The sequence below is a fragment of the Pelecanus crispus genome, chromosome 6, assembly GCF_030463565.1.
Source record: "Pelecanus crispus isolate bPelCri1 chromosome 6, bPelCri1.pri, whole genome shotgun sequence".
Taxonomy (NCBI): Eukaryota; Metazoa; Chordata; class Aves; order Pelecaniformes; family Pelecanidae; genus Pelecanus; species Pelecanus crispus.
The window spans coordinates 67,366,053-67,390,934 of NC_134648.1; the positions used below are offsets into that span (position 1 = coordinate 67,366,053).

The window sequence follows — 24,882 nt, forward strand, 5'->3', positions numbered from 1 at the left end:
TCTAGAGCAGAGCTCTTTGCTTAAAAAACTTTGCAAGAAAGTGCCTCAGGTGACATCTTCACTCCACAGTGCTAATAGCACCTGCCCTTATCTATTACGGTCTCTTTTAGCCTCCCTTCTTGCCATGGTGGTCTTGGCTAGAAGCTTGTAAAGCAAGTATGAAACAAACTGGGTTGGATACCAGAGAACCACATGCATTTAAACAAGCTTTCCAAGCATTCAGACCAGTTGGGTTCACGTTTTTACTTCAGCCATGTCTTTCCAAACTTCGTGGCTTGGAACCAGCCTGCTCTTACTGGATTTGTGAGATGGGAAAGGCTGAGATCTTTGAGCAAGTCTGACCATTTCTAACCTGATTAGTGAAAGAGCAAAAAAAGCCCTAGATCCAGATTAAATCACCAGACCTTCTGAGCTTTGCTAATCATTACCAATAACCTTGTGATTTCCACGCTGGGGCTCGTAGGCAGCTCTGTTGTGCAGAAGCAGTCTTAGGGGAGCTGATACTTGCACGGCAGCTGCAGAAGGGTCAGCTTAACCTAAAGCATTGAGACTTGCAATTTGCAGGTTAAGAAATCTTTTGTAAACTGTAACAGGATTGCCTGAAACTTTGCTAGACTGCTAGATGATGGGACTGGATGTTAATTCACACAGCAGATTCAGGGCCAACTTCGCAAGTAGAAGGTACAACCCCAGAGCAGCAGAGGGGTTAACATTGTCTCAGTCTCCTGAGAGAAAAGTGTAAAACAATGTGATTATACTTTGTTGCAATTAAACCAGCTCTTAAGATGCTTTGGTCCAGCTGATCTAAATGATGCCAAACCAAGTTAAAGTAATGAGATTAAAGAAAACATGTTTTTAATCCAGACCAGTCCGGGTCTTATATTATAACTTTATCATAACTCCTCTAAAGCTGTATGTATCACTTATATAGGTAAAGCAAAAATGTAGCACTGAATTTGAGTTGTACAGGCAAGATGTCAACCTTCCTCACCTTCAAGAAAAACTCATCCTGTTGGCCTCTTCCAGGCAAGCCTTTAGATAGGCTCTAACAGTGTAGCTGCACTTCCATCATGCATGCTAAGGGATGTAAGTTCTTTTATTGGTGCATCTTAACTAAAAGAGGTTCCCCACAAGGCTTCCCATATGTCAGAGCTTAGAATTGGAAGGGTCTGCATCTTTGCAGGTTCAGGCCATTGATAGTGTGAGTATCACAAAAGCTAACCCCTTTAAGCAATTCTGAAAGACCCTTTAAAAAAAGGTGGAGAGGAGAAAAAAGTATCTTAAAGCCTCTAGAGACAGCAAGGGAATTTCATTGTTCAACCTCTTGCAAAAAAATTGAGGTTGACACAGTTCTGCTGAGACTTGCCCAGCTTTATGGTCAAAGCAACACAGCCCTGCTGAGCATGGAGGAATGAGCCACGGGGATTTTGTTGTAGGCCTAAATCTGGCTTAACTAGCATTAAGGCTTGCCTTAACTGTCATTGAAAAAGCTTGCCAATAGATTATGCCTGTGTAAAATGGGAAATGAGATGGCAGTTGCTGTTGTTTGATAGATGCAATGGGGAACTGAACCATGAATTACTGGATTTTTTTGCTTTCTCAGGCTCTGTTGTTACCTTGCAACAGCATGCACTTACTCATATATTTGGCAACAAGGTCACTAGGTTGGGAAGCAAAGGCATACGGGGTATCAGTGCACCTACTCAGCTATGTAATAACCAAACAGAGGCACAAGCTTGGCCTTTGCCCCCATTGCAACAAGAAAGAAGCTTAAAGAACAAAACCCTGTAAAAATTGATGCCCCCCAGGATGACCCAGCTGTGCTGCTGATGGTGGAAATGATCAGCAGAGTAAATACTTGGAGAATGGTGGTTTAGGTGCCCAGAGCTCACAAGTTTTGTTGGATAAACCTTGGGCTATAGTTTTGAAGCTAAGAGGATGCCACCTGAACTCCTAACTGGGGAAACCCTTTAGTGATGCCCTGTGATAGTGGGTGTGGTGCTGGGCCTAACACTGCCTACTAAGATCCCTGTTGTCAACAGGGAGGAGGACATGAAGAAGATGAAGAACATAGGGCATGGTGCACAAATAACTGAATGACCAAAACTCCTGACAAGAGATGGCAAATGAAGACCTGGGGCTCTCCAGGTAAACAGAAGAACCTTGTTCAGCCTTGTTCACATGTTTTATCCATTTACCAGCTCTCGGGGAAGGTGTTGAGAGCTGATCCAGTATACAGTTAAATCACCGAAGAGCTCTGACAGACATGGGGCTTAGCCTGTCCAAGGGAGACTGTGAATGGGTCTGCTGAGCCCTTTCACTGCAAACATTGAAGGATATGCAGTTTGGGGCTAAGGAGGTTCATTATTAAGGTTGAGTTTTTCTTCACTCATGCAGTTTGCGGCTAAGACAGTTCCTTTTTAAGGCTGTGTTGGTCTTTACACTTCCAGGTATGCATCGCTCTAAGCCTGTGTGTGCTTTTGGGAATTTCTTTCTAGCCAGGCATAAGCAAGGTGGGGGAAGCATTTAGCACTGGTGTGCTTCCCCCGTTGTTTCCCCCTTTCAAAGCCTTCAAGTCTTATGGAAGGGAAATGCAGCCAGCAGGATGTGTTGGGCTGCTGTACTGGGTTTTATGTTAATGTCTGGTTCATTTCTGCTGGAAACTGAAAAATCTTTCCTGTAGAAGGAGCAGGGAGTTTGTCCCTTCATGTGCATACAGAGTGGTATATAGTTAAATTGAGAGAAGACTTAAGAAGCACGTGAAACGCCGGAACAAAACAGACAAGGGGGCAGGAATCATGCAGTTCAAAGCTGGTTTTCCACAGACTGCTATGCGGTGGTTTGGGGTTTTTAATTTTTTTTAAATTCCTGTAGCTCTTAATTCCTCTTTTTTCTCTCTATCTCTGTCTGTGTTTACATGTTTACACTGGGGGGAGGGGGTGGGGGGGAATCCCTCGTTTTTGTTTTTTGGGTGGATGAGGGGAAATGCAAGAGATACTTTCTGAGTGCCTGAATTGAAAAATCAATTATTCCTTATTTCTAATGAAGTTCTTGAAAGAGCTATAGACACAGAGAAAGTTGACATTAAACTCTACCTACCCATTATACCTCCTGTCTGCCCTTCCATCTCCCACCTTCCCCTCCCAAATGTAAGACAATACCTATCCCGAGATCAGAGGAGATCGCGCCTGCGAACAACAGACAACCCTGAGACAGGGGCACAGCTCGCAGCCTCCCCATACCCCGCCTGGCCATGTAGGTCCAACACCCATGTCTTTCACAACCTCTCCGATATCCTCCTCGCCAGTCTCGGTGTCGGCAGCCTGGAGAGCAGCTTGAGCGTGGGATGGAGCAGGAAACCTAAAAACTTCGGTCTGCAGAGAGACCTCTAGTGTTTTTCTTTCTCCATGTCCTGGCAGAGTTCCTCTAAAGTACAAATACACACAGAGCTCCCATTGTTTGCAGCCCTTCACAAGCCCACTGATCCTAATATGGAATTCAGCAGGAAACCCATGATTTCCTGACACACAGCAAGCTGGAGAAAGAAAGGAAAAACTCCATTAAAAACCTCCAGGCTCTCCTCCATGTTAGAAATGAAATGGAAAATGGAGTGGATTTAACAGGAATCCCTGATTCCTGCAGCCAAGCTGGAGGAAAGGAGACGCGAATCAAAGCCGCAGGCTGCTGATATTTTTTAAGTCGCAATAAATACTGAGAACTCCAGGGCAGGATGAGGATTTCCTGACTCAGACGAACGAGAAAGGACAGATCACTTTTTTATGATATTCCTCTCTGTATATTTAATTTATTCACCTCGATGATTCTCTTGACTGATCTGGTAATTGTTAGAAGCGGCTGTGACAGCCTGGAAACATTAGTATGATTTCCTGAGTTTGAGATTTGCTGCCCCCCCCCCCCCCCCCCACCTCCAAACTCAGGAAAAGTCAATACAATCGCACTTCATTTTTCCTTCATGTGCACTTGGAAGTCCTGGGAGCAGCAAGAGCAGCGGCAGCGGCAGCAGCAGCAAGAATGAACTGCAAGGAAGAAGATGACAACTGCACTGACGGGAGCAGCAATAACACGAAGAAGATGTTAAAATGCGTGGTGGTTGGGGATGGTGCAGTTGGAAAAACCTGTTTGCTGATGAGTTATGCCAATGATGCCTTCCCAGAGGAGTATGTCCCCACTGTGTTTGACCACTATGCAGGTAAGAAAGTGCTTTGAAAGAAATTTAACTGAGAGTGCAGGAGGGCCAGGTGGGAGGTAAAGGAAGATCAAGGAGAGGAGAGGATGCATGGATTACTTCTTGCCCAGGAATGTCATTTGGGCCTGCATGCTAGCCAGGCATCTTAGGTGGCAGCTCGTACAATTGGGGCAATGCAGGATTTATTCAGAGAATGTATTTGTTTGCTTCCAATTTTTATTTTGGTTTTAGCAAATAAGCAACGTTAGGGATGCAATTAAATCTACTGGATTTTTGGGACAACAAATAGAATTCAGCCTCCATTGATTTGTATTCTTGCTTTGGTTTTGAAATTCTGAAGTTCTGAACTTCACAGACTGCAGTTATGATGAAGACTAAATATATACATAAAAATATAAGCTACCAGTGATCTTTTGCCTTATGGGAAATGATGCATAAATTTATATCCTATTTATGGAGTAATCTTTGAGAAAACCAGCATAGCCTCTTTCAGTGCTGTCAGAATATAACTGTCCTTTCAGAGACATTTGTTACTCCATCTATAAATGCATTTTAATACTATAACCTGATGGTAGGGAAAGCAGAAGTGATGACTGGTTTGAGTACTTTATAGTGAGGGAATTTGTAGTATAAGAAAAAAATACAACCATAATCAAGATCATTGATGGTGTTCACTGCATCGCTGTGCCAAACAGACCCACAGATTAAGTACAATATTCACAGGCCTCTTTCTGTAGCAATTACTTACTTTACCCAGCTGTGTCCAAAGTTATCATTCAGATAGTGTGATAGGCTAAAACTGTTGCTCAGAATTCTGCTTAAATTTTCCTATCTCAAATTCAGCTGTTTTTTTTCTCTCACTGCTCCTTTGGCTTACAGTTGTTGTTGTTGTTGTTTATGAGATCCCTGAAAAACAGATTCTAGAAGCACTGCAAAACTCATTGCTATCTTGCAGCAGCAGTTGGAGTTTCCCTCATTCTCTCCCCACCTCCTTAAAAATGGAATTTTCATGGCGTGGCTTATCATAGATTTGGTATTCTGTAATGGGAAAATCTCTGTTTTCATTCTGGCTTCATGTCAGGTTTAGCAGATGAACTGGCCAAACAAGAAAGCTGTGTAATTGCAGAATCTGATCCATGGAAATGTGAAGACCTTTTCCTCCACAAGAGTGGGCAGCGTCACTTCTAATGCAAGCAACACTCTCTTTCCTCTACCCTTCCCCCCAGATAGATTAAATGACCATTTTAGAAAAAAACCTTTACCCAGACAAGATACAAGAATATTGCATGGTAGAAGTAAGTACTTCCATGAGCCAAAACCCCTAAGGAAGCCTGGCTGCATGAATTTATGTCTTATATTGCAACAGCACCCACTTTCCCATGATAAGATGAGATCTGCTCGTCCTTTACAGACTTGCTTCCCAGCAATATGTCAGTCCCAGCACCCACTGCCTTTCACTCTCTCCCATGCCCTGCGAATACCTCTGCATATGGAAAGACCCTTATGACAGCCGGTACCAGATGCATGGTCCTGCAGGCTGGGTGGTTTTGGTGTGAGCAGGAGGGGCACATATGTGTACATGCACACGGGTGCTGATGCCAGCCAGGCAGGCTGGCACTCGGTGGGGACACCGTTCTGAGTTTCTCCTCCCTACCCAGCTGCAGGTGACTCACAGGGACTTGCTTTGATTTCATTACCTCTCTGTCAGAAGTGGTAGAAATTGCCAGTGGGCTCAAAAGTTACTGAGGGAGAAGAGGGCTGAGAGAAGGACAGGAAGATGAAGACTGTCACCGCATAATCCTTATTTCCTTAGGGTGCCAGGTAAAAGCAGTATGCATGCACTTTTAAATCAAGCTACATTTTCAGGGTTTGAAGATTTAGACCTTAAAATATCTCCAGCTAGTCTTATTTGCCTTCTTAACTATTATAGCACATAAATATAAACTAAGAACGTTTTCAGTGAGAAAGTTCAGAAAGATAAGGGAAAAAATAGCTCTGTATATTAATAAGCTATTCTGAGACAAACCACCTCAGCAGCAGTGGTTAAAACTAACATTGATGAAAAATGGAATTTTGGTTTTTTGAGAAGCCCCATCATTTATTAAACCATTTTCACTACAAAACTGCAAACAGAATTGAGCAGTGGAAATGACTTCTAGAGCAGAGTGCTGGAAAAAAATCCCCCTCATAAAACATAAAAATATTACATGGCATAAAGTATAACATAACCTATTTAAAATACTGTGGGTATTGAGAGACAAAAGAGCTCACTTGGGGCAACCTTACCCCTGAGCTTAGAGCCTTTAGGATATTCTGTTGCCACAGCCCCTTCCATACCTATCTGGGTGGCAGCCCATGGTCAAGAAGAGAGGTGGCACGGCAGTACCATGGGCACAGCGGTACCAGGGGCATGGTGATACCACAGGCACCACGGCACACAGGGAGGCTTCACACATGGGCAGATCCTGCAGGGTGGTTGAGGCTCTGGAAAATCATATTTGAATTTACCCCAGGGAACTGGTTTATCTGCCCCTGCCCTTGCCCCTGCCAAAACCAACTGTTTCAACTTTCCCAAACAAGCTGAAATAATTTGATTCAGTTCTTCTGTGCTGGAAATGCTCAAAAGCAATTAATTGCTGCAGATTTTTGCAAGGCTGCACTTTCCATTGAAGGTTTTTCACCCAGGCGTTATTACCAGCAGTGGTGTGTTAGCAAACGCTTCCTCTTGCCTCACTGGGTCATAACCTGGTTGTGAGTCCCAGGGCATTTACCAATTTCCTTCTCTCTAATGGAAAAGGGGCGGAGGCGGGGGGGGGGGGGGGGGGGGGGGGGGGGGAAGCATTAGAAAACCCGGATTCCAGTGGTGATCTCAGAGCAGTTTCTCACTGCCACAACTCCAGTGACTTGGGAGAGACAGTGATGCTATCCAGCCCAGCATTGGGAAAAGCTCCAGATGCACCACTGCCATGGCCAAGGCATTAACCGTTCACAGCCCCGCAGCACCAGCTACATTTACTTGCCCTGCTGCGTTGCATCTTTTTAGCTGCAGACCTGAAGCAGGTTTCAAAGGCACAGGTGAAACAGGTGAACACACTGACAAGGGTGGCCCAGGGGAAGCCCGTTCAGAGGGTAAGCTCCAACAGTATTAGATCCGTATGGTACTTAGTCAGTAACTTTCACATGAAAGGGCTTGAAACCACTTTATAAAATTTGGGCCTAACTTGCCTCTAAGAAAATCAAAAGCAATACATGGATTTCACTCAGGGAAGGAACAGGCTTCCTGCAGATAACCTACACAGCATTTACAACTCAGATACGGTGATGCCTGGGACAAAGGGCTGCTGGTGTTTCACCGTGTGTGCAGCTGCACTGTACAAAAGTCCAAACCAGTTCTTAGCACCACACTAGTAATATTCTGCCACAGATTTCACCCACAGTCCACAAAAATGAACTTGTTCAGGGCCTGTTGCCAGAGTTGGGATGTGATGGATGTAAAGTAGGGTCAGCGGCAATGCCAGACAGATGGGGAAGGCAAATTTGTTATTTGGATATGAAACTGGGTTCTTTTGTTGGGTGCGTGTAAGTTTACGAGTCTGCTCATTTCTTAAGGCATTTTGAAGAGGTTTTGCTGGAGGCCAGAGCCCTGAGTAGGTTTCCTTACTCTTGGTGAAATTCCAAGTCCCACACTGAAAGGGTTTACCCACAAAGTAGATGGTTATTTCTAGGACAGGCGAACCAAAGTGCTGTCCCAGTGACAAACAGGATATTACTGGCAATAGCTGTAACAATAGGGACTGTTTGGATAGTGAGTAGATGTTTTAACATGCTGGTTCCATTCCGTCTTTTGAACATCAAATGCTGATTTTCCGTGAGCAAAGGTCTCTTAGCCAGCGTGACTTGTATTGTGTCTAGCTATGTGAGGTTATAAATGTTTAATTAGGGCTGAGGTTGTACCAACAAAAAAATACAATTCAACTACTAGCAGAGTTGGTTTAATAGTACCAAAACTAACTGGCCTGCTCTGTGAAATACAGAAGGGAGATGTGAGTTATTTGTTACTTAGGCAGCTATTGAGCATCCCATTTGATATTCACGAACCCTAAAAAACTAGCAGTTTTTAGCATAAAATTTATTCACCCTAAAATTTATATTCAGGCTTCCTAGAGAGGTGGTTGATGTCCCATGCCTGTCAGTGTTTAAGAGGTATTTGGACAATGCTTTTAATAATATGCTTTAACTTTTGGTCAGCCCTGAAGTGGTCAGGTAGTTGGACTAGATGATCGCTGTAAGCCCCTTCCAATTGGAACTATTCTACTCTATTCTATTCTGTTCTAAATGTGCATTTTTTTTTTTTAAACATAAACAAACTCAGTGATTGAGGAGCAGTACTAATGCCGTGCAACTAACTTGGTCCACTGTGCAGACAAGGGTGAATGGACTCATTAGATGGTTAAAGTCTAAGGAGAAGAGGATGGTGAGTCTTAAACTGCCTAGTTCAGGCATAGCACATAGATAGCACACAAATAGCTTTGGGAGCCAAAGTTGCATCTTTGGTAAATGAAAGAGGTCAGTCCCTCCAAAGGAGAACTGCAAAGCATCTGCACTGAAGACATAAAGTAGATTGCATAAATATGTCCCTCCCTCCCCTCATGTGTCAGCACACACTAGTGAACATTTATAAATAGTGAATCCATTTGAAAAAAATTAGCAGTGGCATGTGATGAGCTAATGAATAGCATACAGAATAGTTCAGCCATGACTGAAGCTCTGTAACTTAAAAGCAATATAGAAGGCGACAGACGTTAATTACTGTTAGGAGACACATTTTTTGTTCTTTAGTGATGATCCAATCTAATCTGTCTGACTTTGCACTGAAGTGGGCTGGAGCGCTCACCAGTCTCGCAGAGTAGTGATCCCAGCCTTGCTGGCCCGGCAAGCTATGTGGGAAGGGAGACCCTTCTGCTCTAGCATTTTTATTAGCATAGGAGCAGTGCTACTGCTCTTGCCCAGAGCAGTCAGCTTGTACCTGTGCAAATCCATAAATCTATTATATCTTGCTCATATGCCACAGCACTGACTCAAATCCCCGTTCCTCATGTTCTCCCATGAAAGAGAGCAGTTGGAAGAGCAGTGGGTTGTCACTGATCATGGGGCTGCCCATGGCTGGCTACTCTCAGTCCTGTGGCAGCCGGGAACACCCAAGGGAGACTGGGACCACCCTGACACCGTCGACAGGCCATGCACCAAGCAGCTTTGCCTTGCAGCCTCTCCCCATGGGGGAGGAATGACCAGCCAAGACATGGCAGAAACCAGATGGGAGCCATAACATCCCAAATTTCTCCAGCTACAGGCACAAGAGCACATCTGTCCACACTTTTGATGTGCTAGTTATTTTTAGTTAATTCTAATGCGCACTGGTTTCGACCCATCTCTGCTTGCCATGGTGTGTAAGCAATGATTTAAACCCCATGCCATCACTTTTTTCGCCTGTTGAAACTTTACTAGACAAGAAGAGATTGCCCAAGGAGAATTGCAGTTTCTGCATGGGTGCTGCTGTGGGAGTCTTCACACTACCACATTCTTGAGACAGTTGTCTCCTATAAACAGTCTTGGTAGCACATTAGAGAAACCCTTCATGCAATGTTTGGGGTCATTAAACCGAAAGAGCTATAAATAGCACTGGAAGAGAGCTGTGATGTTTATTTGCATGGATGTTTGCAGTGTGGTTCTTTTTCCTTTTAATGTTCATCCAATTTTGATCGTACAGATTTGAACTTTATCCTCGAGACAAGAAAGCATTGACTCTTTTAAGATCTGCCTCTAGCAGCCACAGAACAGGTATTTTCATTTTGCCTCTCAGGGGCTAAAAGGACTTCTCTGCCAACCTTCCTGGTATGATCCAGAATAAACCAGGGGTCTCAGTAAAACATTCAAGGTACGACACAACAGAAACCCACCAGTGCAATTCAAAGGTTTTCATGGCTGGCTTTTTTAAAGATTAGTTTTACAGAACCACTAATTCTTAGGCTCCCCACAAAAGATTTAATTCTGTGTCCTGTGTCACATAAGCCAGAGGAGATCTAGTGATCCTCAGGCTTTTTCACATCCAGGAAGCCTAGACAGTCTTTATAATGAAAAGGTGCTTTTTGCCGGAATCACCATGGTTATTCCACATCCAGGTGAAACAGGCACCGCAAGTGTCTTAAGACCTTTTCCTTCTGAAGGTGTTTTACGGTATGCAAAGACTGGAGATAACTATCGCTCATATCTCTCTTCCTCACACACATCCCTGTATTGTCCTGTGGGTGTACAATCCACTTGAAGCCCATGGAGACAGAGGTGTGTGCATGCTTTTTCATCCTATTTACTCAGGGCAGATCGTTTCTGCAGCAGTGCTCTGAGCACTCTGGTGACAAAGTCCGCATTGTCCCCTGGCGCTACTGAAATGCAGCTGTAGCTGGGGAAGAGCCTGCAGCACCTGAGCTGCTTCCTACCTTTGCCTCTGGCTCTGTTATACAGCTTCTCTTTGTGTTGTTGCCATTCCTGGTTTGATTTTACACTGACAAAAACTTTATGCTACAAAGAGACACAAAAGAGCTGTGCACCAATCCCTCCCATACCCACCAGCTGATCACCCAGGACTCAGCTGACAGCCCAGAAGCTGCTGCAGCCTGATGCAGAGAACTGATTTCTTCATCCGGTATCAGCAGTCAATGGATGTCCCTGTGCGTCAAGCACAGCAGGGGACAACACTGCACCATGAATAACATTTGCAGTCTAAAAACTAGACGTAGAGAATAAGCAAACTAGAATGCACATCAGGAAGCATAGTGCCAGGAATTAGAGGAGTAGATGAAGCAGCCGTGTTACTTTATCCAGACTTATCCACCTTAAATTCCACCTAAGCCCCTCTGTCTACTATTTTGTATTAGCTATGTGGTCTTTGAAGGGCAATAGGAAACACAAAGAATACTAAGCAAGGAGTTAGACCATTTGAATGTGTATTGGTGGTTTGGATTTAGAATGATGGGGTTTTTTAAGGTCAGCCACAGTCCTGAGGTAATGGTTTGGAAAGATGAGAAAGTCAAATGGCTTAAAAAAAATTATTTCTTTGCATGGTATGTGATGAACCCAAGGAACTTATCACTGTACAGAAGTTACTGAGGACAAAATTTTAACAAGGTTTGCAAAAAGGGAGGTTGGACCAGATACCAGAGAGACTGAGTGCTATCGTAAGCTGATGAAAAAGACTTCTGCTAGAGATAATGTGAGCTTTCACCATCTTCTGTTAGAGGCCAGGATAAGACCTAAATTTGGTCTGAAGAATAGCAAGTTATCTTAAATCTGATCACTGCTACCTCAAAGATGAAGGCTTGACTCCCTGGGCTGTGAGTTTGGCCCAGTCCAGCACTCAGTGCTGTAGAAAGGAACTTTTTGGAATCATTTTTCTGATACCTGGATGGGCGAACAGATTATGAAATTTTGCTTATGCAACAATGCACTGCTGCAAAGAGACATGGAGGGATTTGTCTGGAGCATGAAAAGGGTTAACAGTGGAAGTGATGAGAAAATGACCCTTTTCTTCTCCCCCACTCCAAGACAGTCAGTCTTAAGTCTTTCCCTCCCCTTCTAATCAGTGTAACATTGCAGGAGGTGACATCAGCTGAGGAAACCAAAACTGAAACTGTGGCCTCTGGCCTTGAAGGACAATCTCTACAGCTTTAACTAACAGTCACATCCACTACCTTAAAATCAATAACTGACCTACTACACATGGCCAGCCATCCACACCAGGGGGCAAAACCACTTACAGGTGGTGCCAGTCCAGGCATATGTTGACAGCCAGGCAGATGCTTTTCAACAGCAGATGTGCCACATGTAGGAAAGAAAAACAAAAACTTAGCAAAATCTAAGCAACCAAAATACCTAGACATGTACAAACTTCTTCATTTCTGCAGGATGTGGCAGTGTTTTTACTAAGTCATCATTACGATGGCTTAGTTACTGATCAAGTTAATGCAAAATACCTCCACTAAAACTTCTTTCTCATTTTCTGTTCTCTTGATAAACCTTGATACCTTGATGCCTGTACTAGTGATTCACATCGTTGCTACCGTGCATCACTGTGTATATTTTGCTCTGCAGGCAGTGCCTTTCCTATGTTCTAACTTTCCAGTTGTTATGGCCAGACCTAATGACATCATGGAAATGGCAAGGGATGAGGAAGAGCAAACATATTTCCTTCAATTGTTCTGTTCAAACAAAGTCATTAAACAGTAATGACATCTCCTGTCAAATTATTATTTATCTTTGCAATGAAAAAAATCCAAGTTATTGTATTTCTAGTCTGCTTTTAAGAGTGATCACTCACCAATCTCCTGTCAGATATATTGTTCTTGTATCCCAAGCTATGGGTCTTCCAGCTAAGTCAGGAGTAAGTTACTGAAGAATGAAAGCTTCTTAAATTGTCACCCCAAGTTTTATCCCAAGAGGCACTGAATTAATGAATTCTAGACTGGATTTATGAACTGGTATTCATCTCTCTTTTTTCCCCAAATAAGATCAGGGAAAATGGGGTTTAAAATAGTGTCTAATAATTAAAAGCTAAAAAAAAAAAAAAAAAAAAAAAGAATTTACCCTATTTATTGCCAAGCATTACTCACATTCAAACTCAGAAATCTCTCACCCAAGACAAGACGTGCTACCAGCAGCCTTGGCTGAATGTGGGGACTAGACCTTACGTGCAACTTCTACATGTGCTAAAATGCTCAAGCACCATTCATCAGCCAATGACTTTCCCATGTACCCGGGTGGACAGGAATGCTCTCCCAGATCTGAGAATGAATCATTACACCTTACTGCAATCCCAAGCACCATCCATCATCTCTCAGCAGTGAGGACACAGCCAGGTGAGCATAGCATGAGGGAGGACCCAATGAAAAAAATCCAACCAAGTGGTTGCTACCACCTTTGGCTGAAACAGATGCAGATCTCATTATGCAGTGATGGCTTTTCCTTAGTATTTGGTCTATAGCATACATATTCATAGATTTATGACCAAGACCAAAACCCTCTTCTTAAACAGATATCACTGTGGACATGGACAGTCATCATATGAGAGTAGGCAAGATGGCTCAGAAGGATCCTGGGGGACACAATGCCATCTGCACCCTGTGGCATTTGCTGGGAAGCGGTGTCGACAGCTAAGTCCCTATAGCCAAAGCGGTGTATGTGGGATCCCAGGGAAGGGGAAGTCATGAAAGACCATGAGAGCTTGGTATTTCAGCTAGCACAGTTCCCCACACTTAGTGTGGGTCCAGTACACCAGCAAATTCAGCAGCGGGGTTGCCCCAGGGTTGCCCTTCTGCCTCAGGGACTGGCACAGCACTGAATCCATAAATATGAAACACACCGACCAGCCTCAGGGGAAGAGAAGGCTGGAAAAACCATTCACTGACAGAAGAAGCACTGGGAAAAAAAGAAAAAAAAACTCCCAAAGGGGGGAGGGAGGTGGGCAGCTGTAAAAATATTCCCAAGCACAGTGGCACAGGAGGCACACAGGAGGGTGATGGCTTGGGAGCAGAGGGGAAGAGCAGCACAGTGCTGTACCAGGATCCTCACTCGTCATTCAGGACAGTATGCGAGGGTATCATGGAAATAGCAGTCCCAGTGATGAGCACAGGAGCCAGCACTTAGGCATCTGAAAGAGTTAAAGAGGACTGTGCAGAGGGGCTGGGCAGAAAGGGCCTGCCACAGTGCAGGAGGAGGCCTGAGATGACTCACTAAAACTGCTTTCCAAGCCCTGCAATTCTGAGGGGACGGAGGCCACGTCTCTTATTAAAGACTCTCTGGCACAGACAACCAGCTATAACTTTGAAGTAATGATATTAACAGTATCTGCTAATGCTTGGCTTTCTGCAGACTTTAAGGAAAAGAACAGCTTCGGCAATGAGTGGGAAAACATACATGTTCAAACATAGCATTAATTTTTATCCCCTGGGAGATGGGACAAAAAGAGCATCTATTTACAATAATAATGCTGCTTTGCTGAGAACAGACCATAAGGAAAAATCCCATAAGGTTGTAAAATGTGTTTTAAGTTCACAAACTGTCTCATGCTCCAGTTCCAGAGTGGGCAGCCATCCAGCTGCTGTGAGCAGCTCTGTCCTCAAAGGCCAGACCCTCCCCATCTCGGACACTCTCGGTTTCTAAGCAATCTCCCCAGCTCCATTTCAGAGCTAGTTAGCTTACGTCGGCATGTTTTCCTCCAATAACTAGGCATAGAGTTAATGTCTTTTTCTAATTTTGAGGGCCCCATTGCTTGAGACCCTGTCCATGAGCAACAGAAATGCAAAGACCTGATTTTTCATTTAAAAGGTGAGGCGATTCCACCAGGGAATCTCAGCTCTGGAACAAGCTCATACTGAAAATGCCTCCTGAGACCTTCTGTTTTATGCTATATATATATCAAGCAATGGCTTATGGAAGTAATGTCCAGGACTTGTGCTGTCCATTCAAGCTTGGACAACACCACTGCCATTGACAGATTGGGTTGCAAGATCCTGCTTCCCAAATGGCTCCATATAGGCACACAAACTTCACTGAGGGCTCAGGTTCTATCTAGATATAGGTTACAAAATACCTCTAGAGAGGTATTTTGTAATTGTGTCTTTATTTTTGGTTAGTTATAACTACAAATAGACTTTTCAGCTGTATCAAAACACAAAGGATACTATAGAATTGCTTGTAATTTCTTTCTAGTTAAATACCATTTTTGCTCTCTGAAAACTTGCCATTAAAATTTTCAGCAAAAGCATGAACAAATTCTAGGAGGGCATTTGTATGCTCTTATTTGAGCTCTTAGAAAGACCCTTTACCTTCACAGTGCTGCTTTGCTTTGTTCTGTGTATGTAACCAGTAAATCTCAAAAATCAAGTATAACTCCCTTCATATCATTGCCTTCTAGTTACTGCTCGGAATATTTTAAGCCTGTTCCAGGAATACAAGGGAGTAACATCTCTCATTAAAAAATATATGTGAAATACAGCTTTAAGAAAGTAGTTTTCCAGGAATACCATCCATGAAAACAGTATCAAAGTCAACATTAAAAGAGGAGTTCGTATTCCAAAAAATATCCAGCTAATCTGCCAGAAACCAGGCCTTACAGAAGAACTCCAAATTAGCTGAGCCAGTTCATGATATCATTAATATGGAGACTTTCCCTTGCCATGCATAGTAATACACTCTGATGGAGTGTGCCACTTGGAGATCTGCTGGGAATTTACCTAAACCATTCAGTTTGGTTCAAGTCCAGAGGGGTGAGGTTGCTGTGGTTCTTGTTATTTTAATATTTTAGAGTGTTAAGTGCATTTTCTCCCTCTACTCTCCCTCCTGGGAGACTGCTAAAATGGTGAAATAATTCATTCTTCCATTATTTGAAGCATATTGCCCAATTTCTTTCTTTTCCTGTAAAGAGCTGCTTGTAGCAAAACTATAAATCCCTCTTGATGTTTCCAAGGAAGGAAGAAGCAATGGGGAGTGTGAATGCAGAATCAGGTCCCCAATCTGAATTAATGTTTGACAGAGGAAATCTATGCCAAGAAAATGGTGGAACAGGAATAACTTGTGTTGTCTCCACATGGTGCTCCAAAGTGGGTTTCTCTCCCCTGCCCTCTATTTAAATGCAAGAATATGAGAGATTAAAAAAAACAAGTCTTGCGACAATTTTGCAAGGAAAACAGTGTTTTGAGACTATGCCCAAAAGGGTGGAAACTCCTGAGGACACAAGGGAACCTTGTCCCTGGCTGAGTGCATTCACAGTATGTCATGGTGGTGTGCATGAGACAATTCATACAAAGACTGCCTGACTAGAGAGCACCTTGTACCTTCCATCACATTAAGTCCTTCCAGGTCCTGATCCCCTTTCTGCAGTTCCCTCCATCTTTCAAAATGCATAAGACGCATTTCCTTTTCTTGGTATTTATTTTCCACGTTGCTTTTTTCTCAAAGAATAGGGTCTTCCCACCTGAAATGTTAGAGAAAAAGAAAGACAGTTTGTCTTTCCAAAGCATGCCTGGGTGCAGCATGGGACATGGAGCTGGCCAGAACTACATATGGGTCCTGCAGAGCTATCTCTGAACCAGCTGGGTCCAAAACCAAACCACAGACATTGCACACATAGTGGCTGCCCCACAAGAACTGAGTGATAATTATTACCGTGTGTCTCTTCTGATTTCCTCAAGCGCTGCCGAGCTGGCAAGGGCTGCAGCCAGCCAGGGCATAAGAGCAGATGTTCTTGCCTTCTGACAGATGTCAGCTCTGCCCAATGGAAAATGCCATCCGAGATGAGTGAAAACCAACAAGCAGCTAGACAGGGCTTTGTGGAACGGTAGTAGGACCACCCTGCAGTGACCACTATCCATTGCAGAGACCATCCAGCAGCCACCTCTTCCCTGGCAAACTCCTGCCACAACATACCATAAAAACATTATCTCAGCATTGCTTCTTGTGCATAAGCTAGGGAAGGTCAAAAGAGCCAAGGAGCTTCAGGAGGAACCAAAAAAGCCCGAGAAAATAGGAGAGAAGAAGTGGAGGAGGGTGGGAAAGAAATGTACATCCTTACAGGATGGAGGGGAAAGGTATGTTTAAGAGAAGACAGTCCAGAAACAATCCATAAATCATAAAACAAGAGATTTGTAACAACTATGTTTTGGGGGATATGACTCATGATTTTGAACTTTTGGGGTTAGCAAAAGTTCTGTCCAGAGCATTTTTGATGAACTATCCCACCAGGAGAAAATGCTGATTCATGGAAGTTGAAGCATTTTTTAAATACTTGGAAGGACAAATTCTTGAGGTCCAGGGCCCTCTGGTTATTTCTGACAGTGCAGCAAGAAAGACTTAAATTGAAAACTTAATATCTGAAGGTTTTGTTTTCATTCCATTGTAAAATGAAAACAAATTGTAAAACCTCAGAAGTTGTCGCAAAGCTGAATTACCATCCCCCTGGCCAGTTCTAGTTGGTTACTGTTATTATCCATTTTACAGTTACTGTACTGTAATCATTATTATCCAAGGGCAGGCTTACTCCCACTTCCTCTAGAAGAAATGTTTGTGCAACAAAGACAAAAATTTGCAAGGAAAATTCCTCAAATAGCTTGAGCTCAGGTGTGGTTTCAGGCTCTCTCAACATCAAGAGCTGCAATGGTTGCAGAGAGAGGTTGGCAATCCTTGCAAGCTTGGCAAACCTAATGGCAGAACCAGGCAAGCGCTTAGGAGAAGAGAAAACAGTCTTTGAACTGAGTGTCACTCACTGTGTCTTTAATCTCTCTGCTACAAGCTACCTGCAGAGTGGTTTTTTCTCCTCTTCTCCTTTCATGACTTTTGTCATCACATTACTGTCTAAAAAATCCACATTTCTAATTAATAAGACCACATAGGTTTGATTTCCAGAAGAAGGAAGTTAGCCCAAGTGCTCTCAAAGGTTTTCAAAGTACATCTTCCCTCTGCCAGACACAATCTTGCTCCAGTGAGTGGTCCCCAAAATTAGTGACGCTAGAACAAGGACTTCAGCCATGATGCCCAGTGGACGTGTAGGGAGGTGTCTGTGGCCACATTCTAGTAATGCTGCTTGTAGATTATGGAGGAAATATACAGTAAAGGACCTGATTGGGACCTCATACCATATTAAGTTAGGAAGGACACCATCGTGATTAGGGGAATTGGGTTGTGTGCAATCAGTCCGAACTTGAAACTCAACCTATACTCCAGCTTCTGAGATCATTTATTGTTGGGTCACTTTCAGGACACCCCCACCACCACCACCACCCCCCCATATAGCTGCATTTCTATTTTCTGTCACATTAACAAACCAAGACACTGTTGTTTGATGGAAAGGATTAATTCCATAACAGAAACTGAAATGGTCTGTCCTTCCCAGGAGCTTCTCAGCAGAGGGTTTAAAATCCTGTCTTAATATGAATTACATCTGACCTAAGGAAGTTCATCTGAGGTGTCTGAGGACCACTGAATTTCAGATTTTCTATATGGGCAACCCTTTTCAATGTGCTCCTGCTGTGAGCTGTCAGACAAGAATAAAAACAGAGCCATCAGAGGTAATGAGAAGGCACTACTGATGGTGCCTAATGGATTTTCTTCCTTAGAAGAGCTGGAAGCATAACCTGAAAGAGACTGGTTTCATTTCCCAGTGAGCGTGGTGGGTGTGGGTACCTAAAATTAGATCTAGTTGCTATTAGTTGTAAATATTTATGCTTATTGCCATAATACATAGCTTTTAGTCTGATGATCTTCAGTATGAGAAAATTGTGGTAAATACATTTTGATATTTAAAATGGAGGAAATAACAGAATTTTAGGCAATACTTTTGAAGGTTAGCTATGCTTACACAAACTGCTGGATTCATCTGATTTTGGAAGACTCACAGAGCTGGGGCCAAGCAAATCTAAGTCAGGAAACCCTTGAATGCGTGGCATATGATAAAAGGCCAACAAGTATATTAATAAAAGAAGTGAAAGAAGCTGATAATTTCCTTACTGCATTTCTATGCAAACTGCTAAGCTCCCAGGAAATCAGAATGAACATATTTATGACACACAACAGATAATTTCTCAAGAAGGAAATATCAATTTTCCCCTTATGTATTTGCAGGACATGCAAGGAAATTTTCATGTATTAATAATTGCATGATTTATTTTTGTCAAAGAAAGACTTATTAGATTACAAGGAAGCCATATGTTTTAGGATTTTTTTTTTCCCAAATTTCTTTCTTTGCTATATTAATTTATACAAGCAGTTAGAGAAGTGCCTATAGTTTCCACTTCAGGGAATTTTCCTCCAAATCATTTGCACAGATGCCTTTTGCTAAGCAAAGGCAACAGTCCTAATCGCACTCACCATTTCACAGATGCAACCCCCTGTTAATTACGGGGGCTAGTAAGTGAGCTTTATTTCCCTCCATGTTTTTTAATAGTATGCACAGCAGAAAAAGACATTGATCAGCAGAGGAATACATATGCCATCTTGGCATGGGGCAGAGGCCTGGCTGCTCCATGCCTCAACATGGAATAATGGGCAAAGAGCAACTGCAAATGCTAGGACAGCTGCTGATGAAACACAGCCCAGAGCAGAGGGAGTGGGAAAAAAGAGGGGTGGAATGGGATGAAAAAGCAAAAAAGCACTGCCCCTGCTTTTCTCCTGGCACTCCAGTATTGGAAAACCTGCCATATAACTCCTATGAAAGGCAACTCCACCTTCATACCTGTAAGGGCCAGAGTTCACCAGCAATAACAGGAGAGAACAGTAACAGGTGTCAGAAAGCCAGGGCAGGTCAGGCAAGATAAACACCAACTTCAAAAACCTGCAAAGCCCAGAAGGAACCTGGACCCTGGCATTCACACTGTACAATATAGTCATTCCTGGGGTAGAAAAAATGTAGCTGGTGGGAAGAGTTTTCTCTCTTGTCTGGGTACCTCGGGCTGTGGCCAGATGTGAGAGGATGAAAAATCTCCCATCTCTCTCTCTCTCAAGAAAACTTAGGTTCTAGTTTTTGAAGCCACCTTGTAGAACTGGGAACCCCATTCAAATTCAATTTGAAAATAAGCATTTTGCATTCCTTGGAAAATCCCCTCCCCTCACTTTGATTCCCAAGAGTTTCAAATCCCCTCATTCAGCTTCCTGAGCTGCTGAAGGTTCCCAGTTCCTCCATGGCCAACATTCCTGTTGCAGACATCAGGGTCTTCTCTGCAGGACGGCAGGAAGCCCATCCATCAGCACCCACCCCATTAGTTTATAAAATGGTTCATTTAGACGCTCATTAAACCTTTGGCTATGGAAACACAAGCGCTAAGCAGGAGTCTTGGTATTGTAGACTCTTAGTAGCTGTAGAAGAGGATGTTAGGCATATTGCAAGCTTTGCAATTACCCATTTGGAGGGAAGACCACAAATTCCCTTAGCTCAACAAAAATATATGGTAACTGGGTGGTGATCACTGACACTGGGAGTGCAATGGATACACTCCAGATGTCTCTTCAACATCCGCTGGGTTTTTTATCCACCCATTGACAGATGGGAAACCTCAGTTCAGAAAAAGATGATCTATTGGCTGAGGTTATAGTAAGGTAGCCAAGACCAGAATTTCTCTCTATTTGTTTGTCATCTTGCTATTTCTAGAAATACCTCCCTCTGCCCTCTTGGAACACCAGAGTGTATATTTCCCAGACATGCAGCTGGCTTAAAAGAAAACAGATCTTAAACTAAGAAGAAGTAAGCCTATGGAGATCAATATGTCTGAAGAAACAGGACAGGGGAAAACTCCAGAGAAAAATGTTTATGAAGGAAAGCAAATTTGCTAGAAAAAAACTCACTGTCGCTGTAGTTTGCCATCATCCACATACCCTCCAATAAGGAAATAGCTTTTTGGAAGTGAGTGAACATAGGCTTGCAAGGCAACACAGGCTGAAGGACTGCTCAAAAGGGTACTGCCCTGAGACTATTCTTGAAAATATTGTTTCACCTTGTTAAAGAATTACAAAGGGAATAGTAAGCTTATGAAGATGAAATGATATGTAGGATCAAATTAACTTGTCCCCAGTGTTTTCCTGTGATTACAAGACATATATTTTCTCCATAACCAGCCCCCAGGTTACTTTAGCACTGGCTTTCTGGATACTAATCTGTCATTGACCAGGTATATCCTGCAAAGTCTCTGACTCATCAATCTCTTTGTTAAACAACAGGGAGTCTGCTCAGATACCCCAAGCTGCCTTACAGATTCATAGAATCATAGAACTGTTTAGGTTGGAAAAGACCTTTAAGACCATCGAGTCCAGCCATTAATCTAACACTGCCAAGTCCACCACTAAACCATGTCCCTAAGCACCACATCTACATGTCTTTTAAATACCTCTAGGGATGGTGACTCAACCACTGCCCTGGGCAGCCTGTTCCAATGCTTGACAACCCTTTCGGTGAAAAAGTTTTTCCTAATATCCAATCTAAACCTCCCCTGGCACAACTTAAGGCCCTTTCCTCTTGTCCTATTGCTTGTTACTTGGGAGAATACTTATGAACGTACCAGTAACAATTTAGTATTTTAACAGAAGGAAAGGAGTTTGAAGACATATATAGGCATACATTTCCTGACAGTTTTCTCATCTTAGTTTCTCCAGAGGGTCTCAGCAGTGGTAGATGGACCTGTTTTCCAGAATCTGCTCCCAAACTCAAAGTCCAAAGATCCTGTGTATACAGAGGAATGTTGCTGTTCAGAAAGGGCAGAGATTTTGAGAAACCTCTTTGTTCTGAAATCTTCTTAAAACCAATCCAAACCAGTTTCTTAGTGGTCCTCAGTGGTCTGCTATGAACAAGATTTAGGTCTCATATCCTTGCCATTTGCTCACTACTTCCCCAACTGAACTGGCACCAGCTGGCTATTATTATTTCACACTCTGGAGGGTTCAAATGTTCATCAGCTCTCCAATACTGTGAGCTCTCATTATGAAGAGCAAGAGAGATTTCTGGGCTGTTTGGTCAAAAAACATACTTCATATATGGGCACAGCGTAATAATGCATACACTGCCTAATGTTAAACAATTCATTGCACACTATTGAATGCTTAAAAATAAAATGAACGACTGTTATTTTAGATTATCTTGATCATTAAAGCCCTGCGGGCAGCAGGCATCACAGCAGTTAATAGTAACAGTATTTAATATCAAGGACTAGGATATATTAAGTAAACATTAAGTTCAACCCATAAACAGTCTCTAGTATAAGCACAGTAATACATGAGAGCTCATGGGTTTTAAATAAAAGCAGGTTTGTGTCAATACTTACATTTTATTTGGAGGGAAACACTGGCGTTGGGAGGGTCACACAGCTGCAGGGCAGGAATCAAGGCCAAATCATCTGTGTCATGGACCAAAGCTTTACCCACAAGCCACCCCGCCTGCCATCCCATGTTCACCCAAGTTGCTTCTGCCTTTATTTTTTGCCTGGAAGAGTTCAATGTTTAAGCCCTGTTTCCTTTGCCAAAACACTTCCCAGCCAGCTATAGACAAGGCAATTGCTTTTCTCTTTGTTTCAGCGTCTGTTCATACACATGGATTGAAATCCAGTCTGCTGAAGGCAACATGCCTGGCGTCATGGCCTGGACAGGGATTTCATCCTCTGCCCCAAAGCCTTTCCAGTTGGGCAGCCAGGCTTTCTGTTTACTCCTCTTCAGGCTGTTTCTCACAGCCTGGCTGAGTCCGTGCCCACACAAGTGATGTTGGAGACCACTGAAATCCGTCCTGAGGGAAACAGCAGAAATACAGAATAATGGACCACAGACCTTTGCCAGATCACATGCTTTCTGCCACTAACACCCACCGTCCACATCTACATGCAAGACTTCATTCAGCCCCCGTGCAGGTGTAAGCATATGTTTTCCTCCATGCATGTCAGGAAGCCCAATCCTTAGGAAAGTCCTTCCCATAAGTATGTTAACAGGCATCTGGGCTTAAACACTAATTCAAGATAAGCACACGCTTGCGTGTTTTACTGAAACAACCCCAGAATGAGGAAAGTCTGAATTACGAATTATGAAAATAATACTCTCCATTTATTAAGCATGTCTTGACAGTACATAAAAAAATTTTGAAGCTTTCTTCTTGGCCAAATATTTCTCCCACTTCATACCATAGGTATGCTCCAATTGTGCTGGGAGCAGAATGGCAATATTATGACTCACTTCATATTGTAGGCTGGAAACACCATATTTTGTTCCAGAAAGAAATAGATTGTAGGCATAAGATTTAAAAGGCAGCTTTTTGTAAACTACACTCTAGTATATTCTGAAGCATATTTTGATCTGTTACACCATCCAGTCCCTCTTCAGCTACAGTCCTGGCTGTGCTTATTTTTAAATTTATAACTGTGCTGGGAATATAGCATGTCCAAATTAACTTACAGTGGTGAGTGAGGGAGTTAAATGATTTTTTTGTGTTTCCTTCCAGAGCAACTCTCATGGCAGTAATTGCTGCCACACACTTTTGCCATCAATTCAATGCTATGTTTGTGCTGAGGCATTCAGGCACAGATGAAATGATGCTGTTCTTGTGTCTCATCAGGGCCCATTAAAGCGATCTAAACCTTTTTGTTTGTCAGCCTACAGGGAGTGGAACTGATCATCTTCCTCCTTTGGGTTTGCACCAATTATACAGGGTTTGCCCAAGACTACCATGGGCTGAAAGTTCAGATAAAAGTTTCTTTCAGTGGTGGGGTGGAAGTGAAAAGCAAATTGATTCCTGGTATTTAACAGATGATGCAAAATCCCTTTGCTGTTTGGTACCAGCAAGTTTCATTTGTAACAATCCAGCATTGTACCATCAGCGTAGGCTCAGACACCAACTAGCATCACTGGCCCCACCAGACCTGAGCTGGAAACTTCAGGAGGGCACATGGCAATTCCTAAGAAACATCCACAGGGTTAGAAATAAACCCTGGAAAACAGTACCTTGACCCACAGCTTCTCTCACGAGGACCAAAGCTTTTTTAACTAACACTGCCATGCCTCAAAATCAAAGGTTCTTGGACTGTTGCTGATGTTTACACTAGAAATGTCCTAAGCACTGACCATGTTTTTCACTTGTGACTAGCAAAGACCATCGGCAGGGCTTTGTGAGCCACTCTGGCCAGCCATGCCTTCTAGTGTTTGCCTTTTAAAGGATAGCATCAGTATACTTGTCTGGAGCTCACAGAAATCATGTAAGATGTTGGAAGTTCCTCTATATCCAGACCCAGCAGCTGAAAAGGGCATTTCCCTTCTGCAGTTCAGATGCTTTACCTGTGGTTTGTGCTTAACCACCAGAGCTCCCAACCACCCTTTGCACACCTTGGCGACTGTTATGCATCAAAGAAATCAGTGCAGATAGGACAGTGCTGTAAGCCTCCAGCCTGCCTTGGCTTGGCTTCTAGCCAGAAATCCTTCCACCCTCCTCGACCGACTCAGCCCCTCGTAAGCCCCAAGCTTTGCTGGGCTCAGCTGCACCTGACGCTTTTGGCTCAGGGCCGCATTCCTCGAGGGAACTTCGAATCCTCCGAAAGATCTGCTCCCAGCAGATTTTTTTCCTCTTAGGAAACCAATAGTGTAGGATACAGGAGATTTCCTTCAGAGGATATACGTGCAGATAAATCCTTAAAACTGTTGCTTATGTAGAAAAAATTGGATGGCAGACAGAGGCATTTTGCTTTTGGTGGCAGCATCCTCACCAGTCCAGAAACAGCACTCCCCATCTGACTCTGCAGCCTGCATACCACGGAGAAAGCACCACGCTCATGTGGGTGCAAACTGGGGCTTCACACACCACCTGCATGAGCATGGGGAAAGACACTGCAGGATTAAAAAGACAGGGTATCAGGGTGGAAACACATGTCCTGTAAGACAAGGTTGGAATTATTTCACTCTGTATTGAATCAGTCTTCCAAAGAATGCTCTTGAAACGGGAAGTATTGCAGAAGGTCACAAAAATAATAGAAGGTTTAGAAAATAAGGTCTGTAGGAAAAGCTTCCAGTATTGCAAATATGAAGGCTGGGGATTGTGTGGAAAAAATAATACAGAGCAGCAAGGTAACAGTCCAGAGGAACCAGTGAGGAAAAGCAAATAGGAAGCTCAGGGC

General features: G+C 43.2%; 1 protein-coding gene across 3 annotated transcripts in view; it reads left to right on the forward strand.

The window, feature by feature from the left end:
• The first annotated feature begins 4,032 nt into the window (after positions 1 to 4,032).
• The window catches only part of RHOJ (ras homolog family member J), a 55,853-nt gene continuing 35,003 nt past the window's right edge, over positions 4,033 to 24,882 (forward strand). For all 3 annotated transcript variants that reach the window (XM_075712053.1, XM_075712054.1, XM_075712055.1), the window contains exon 1: positions 4,033 to 4,210. In XM_075712053.1, the coding sequence (XP_075568168.1) occupies positions 4,033 to 4,210 (178 nt within the window). The remainder of the gene's footprint in view (positions 4,211 to 24,882) is intronic.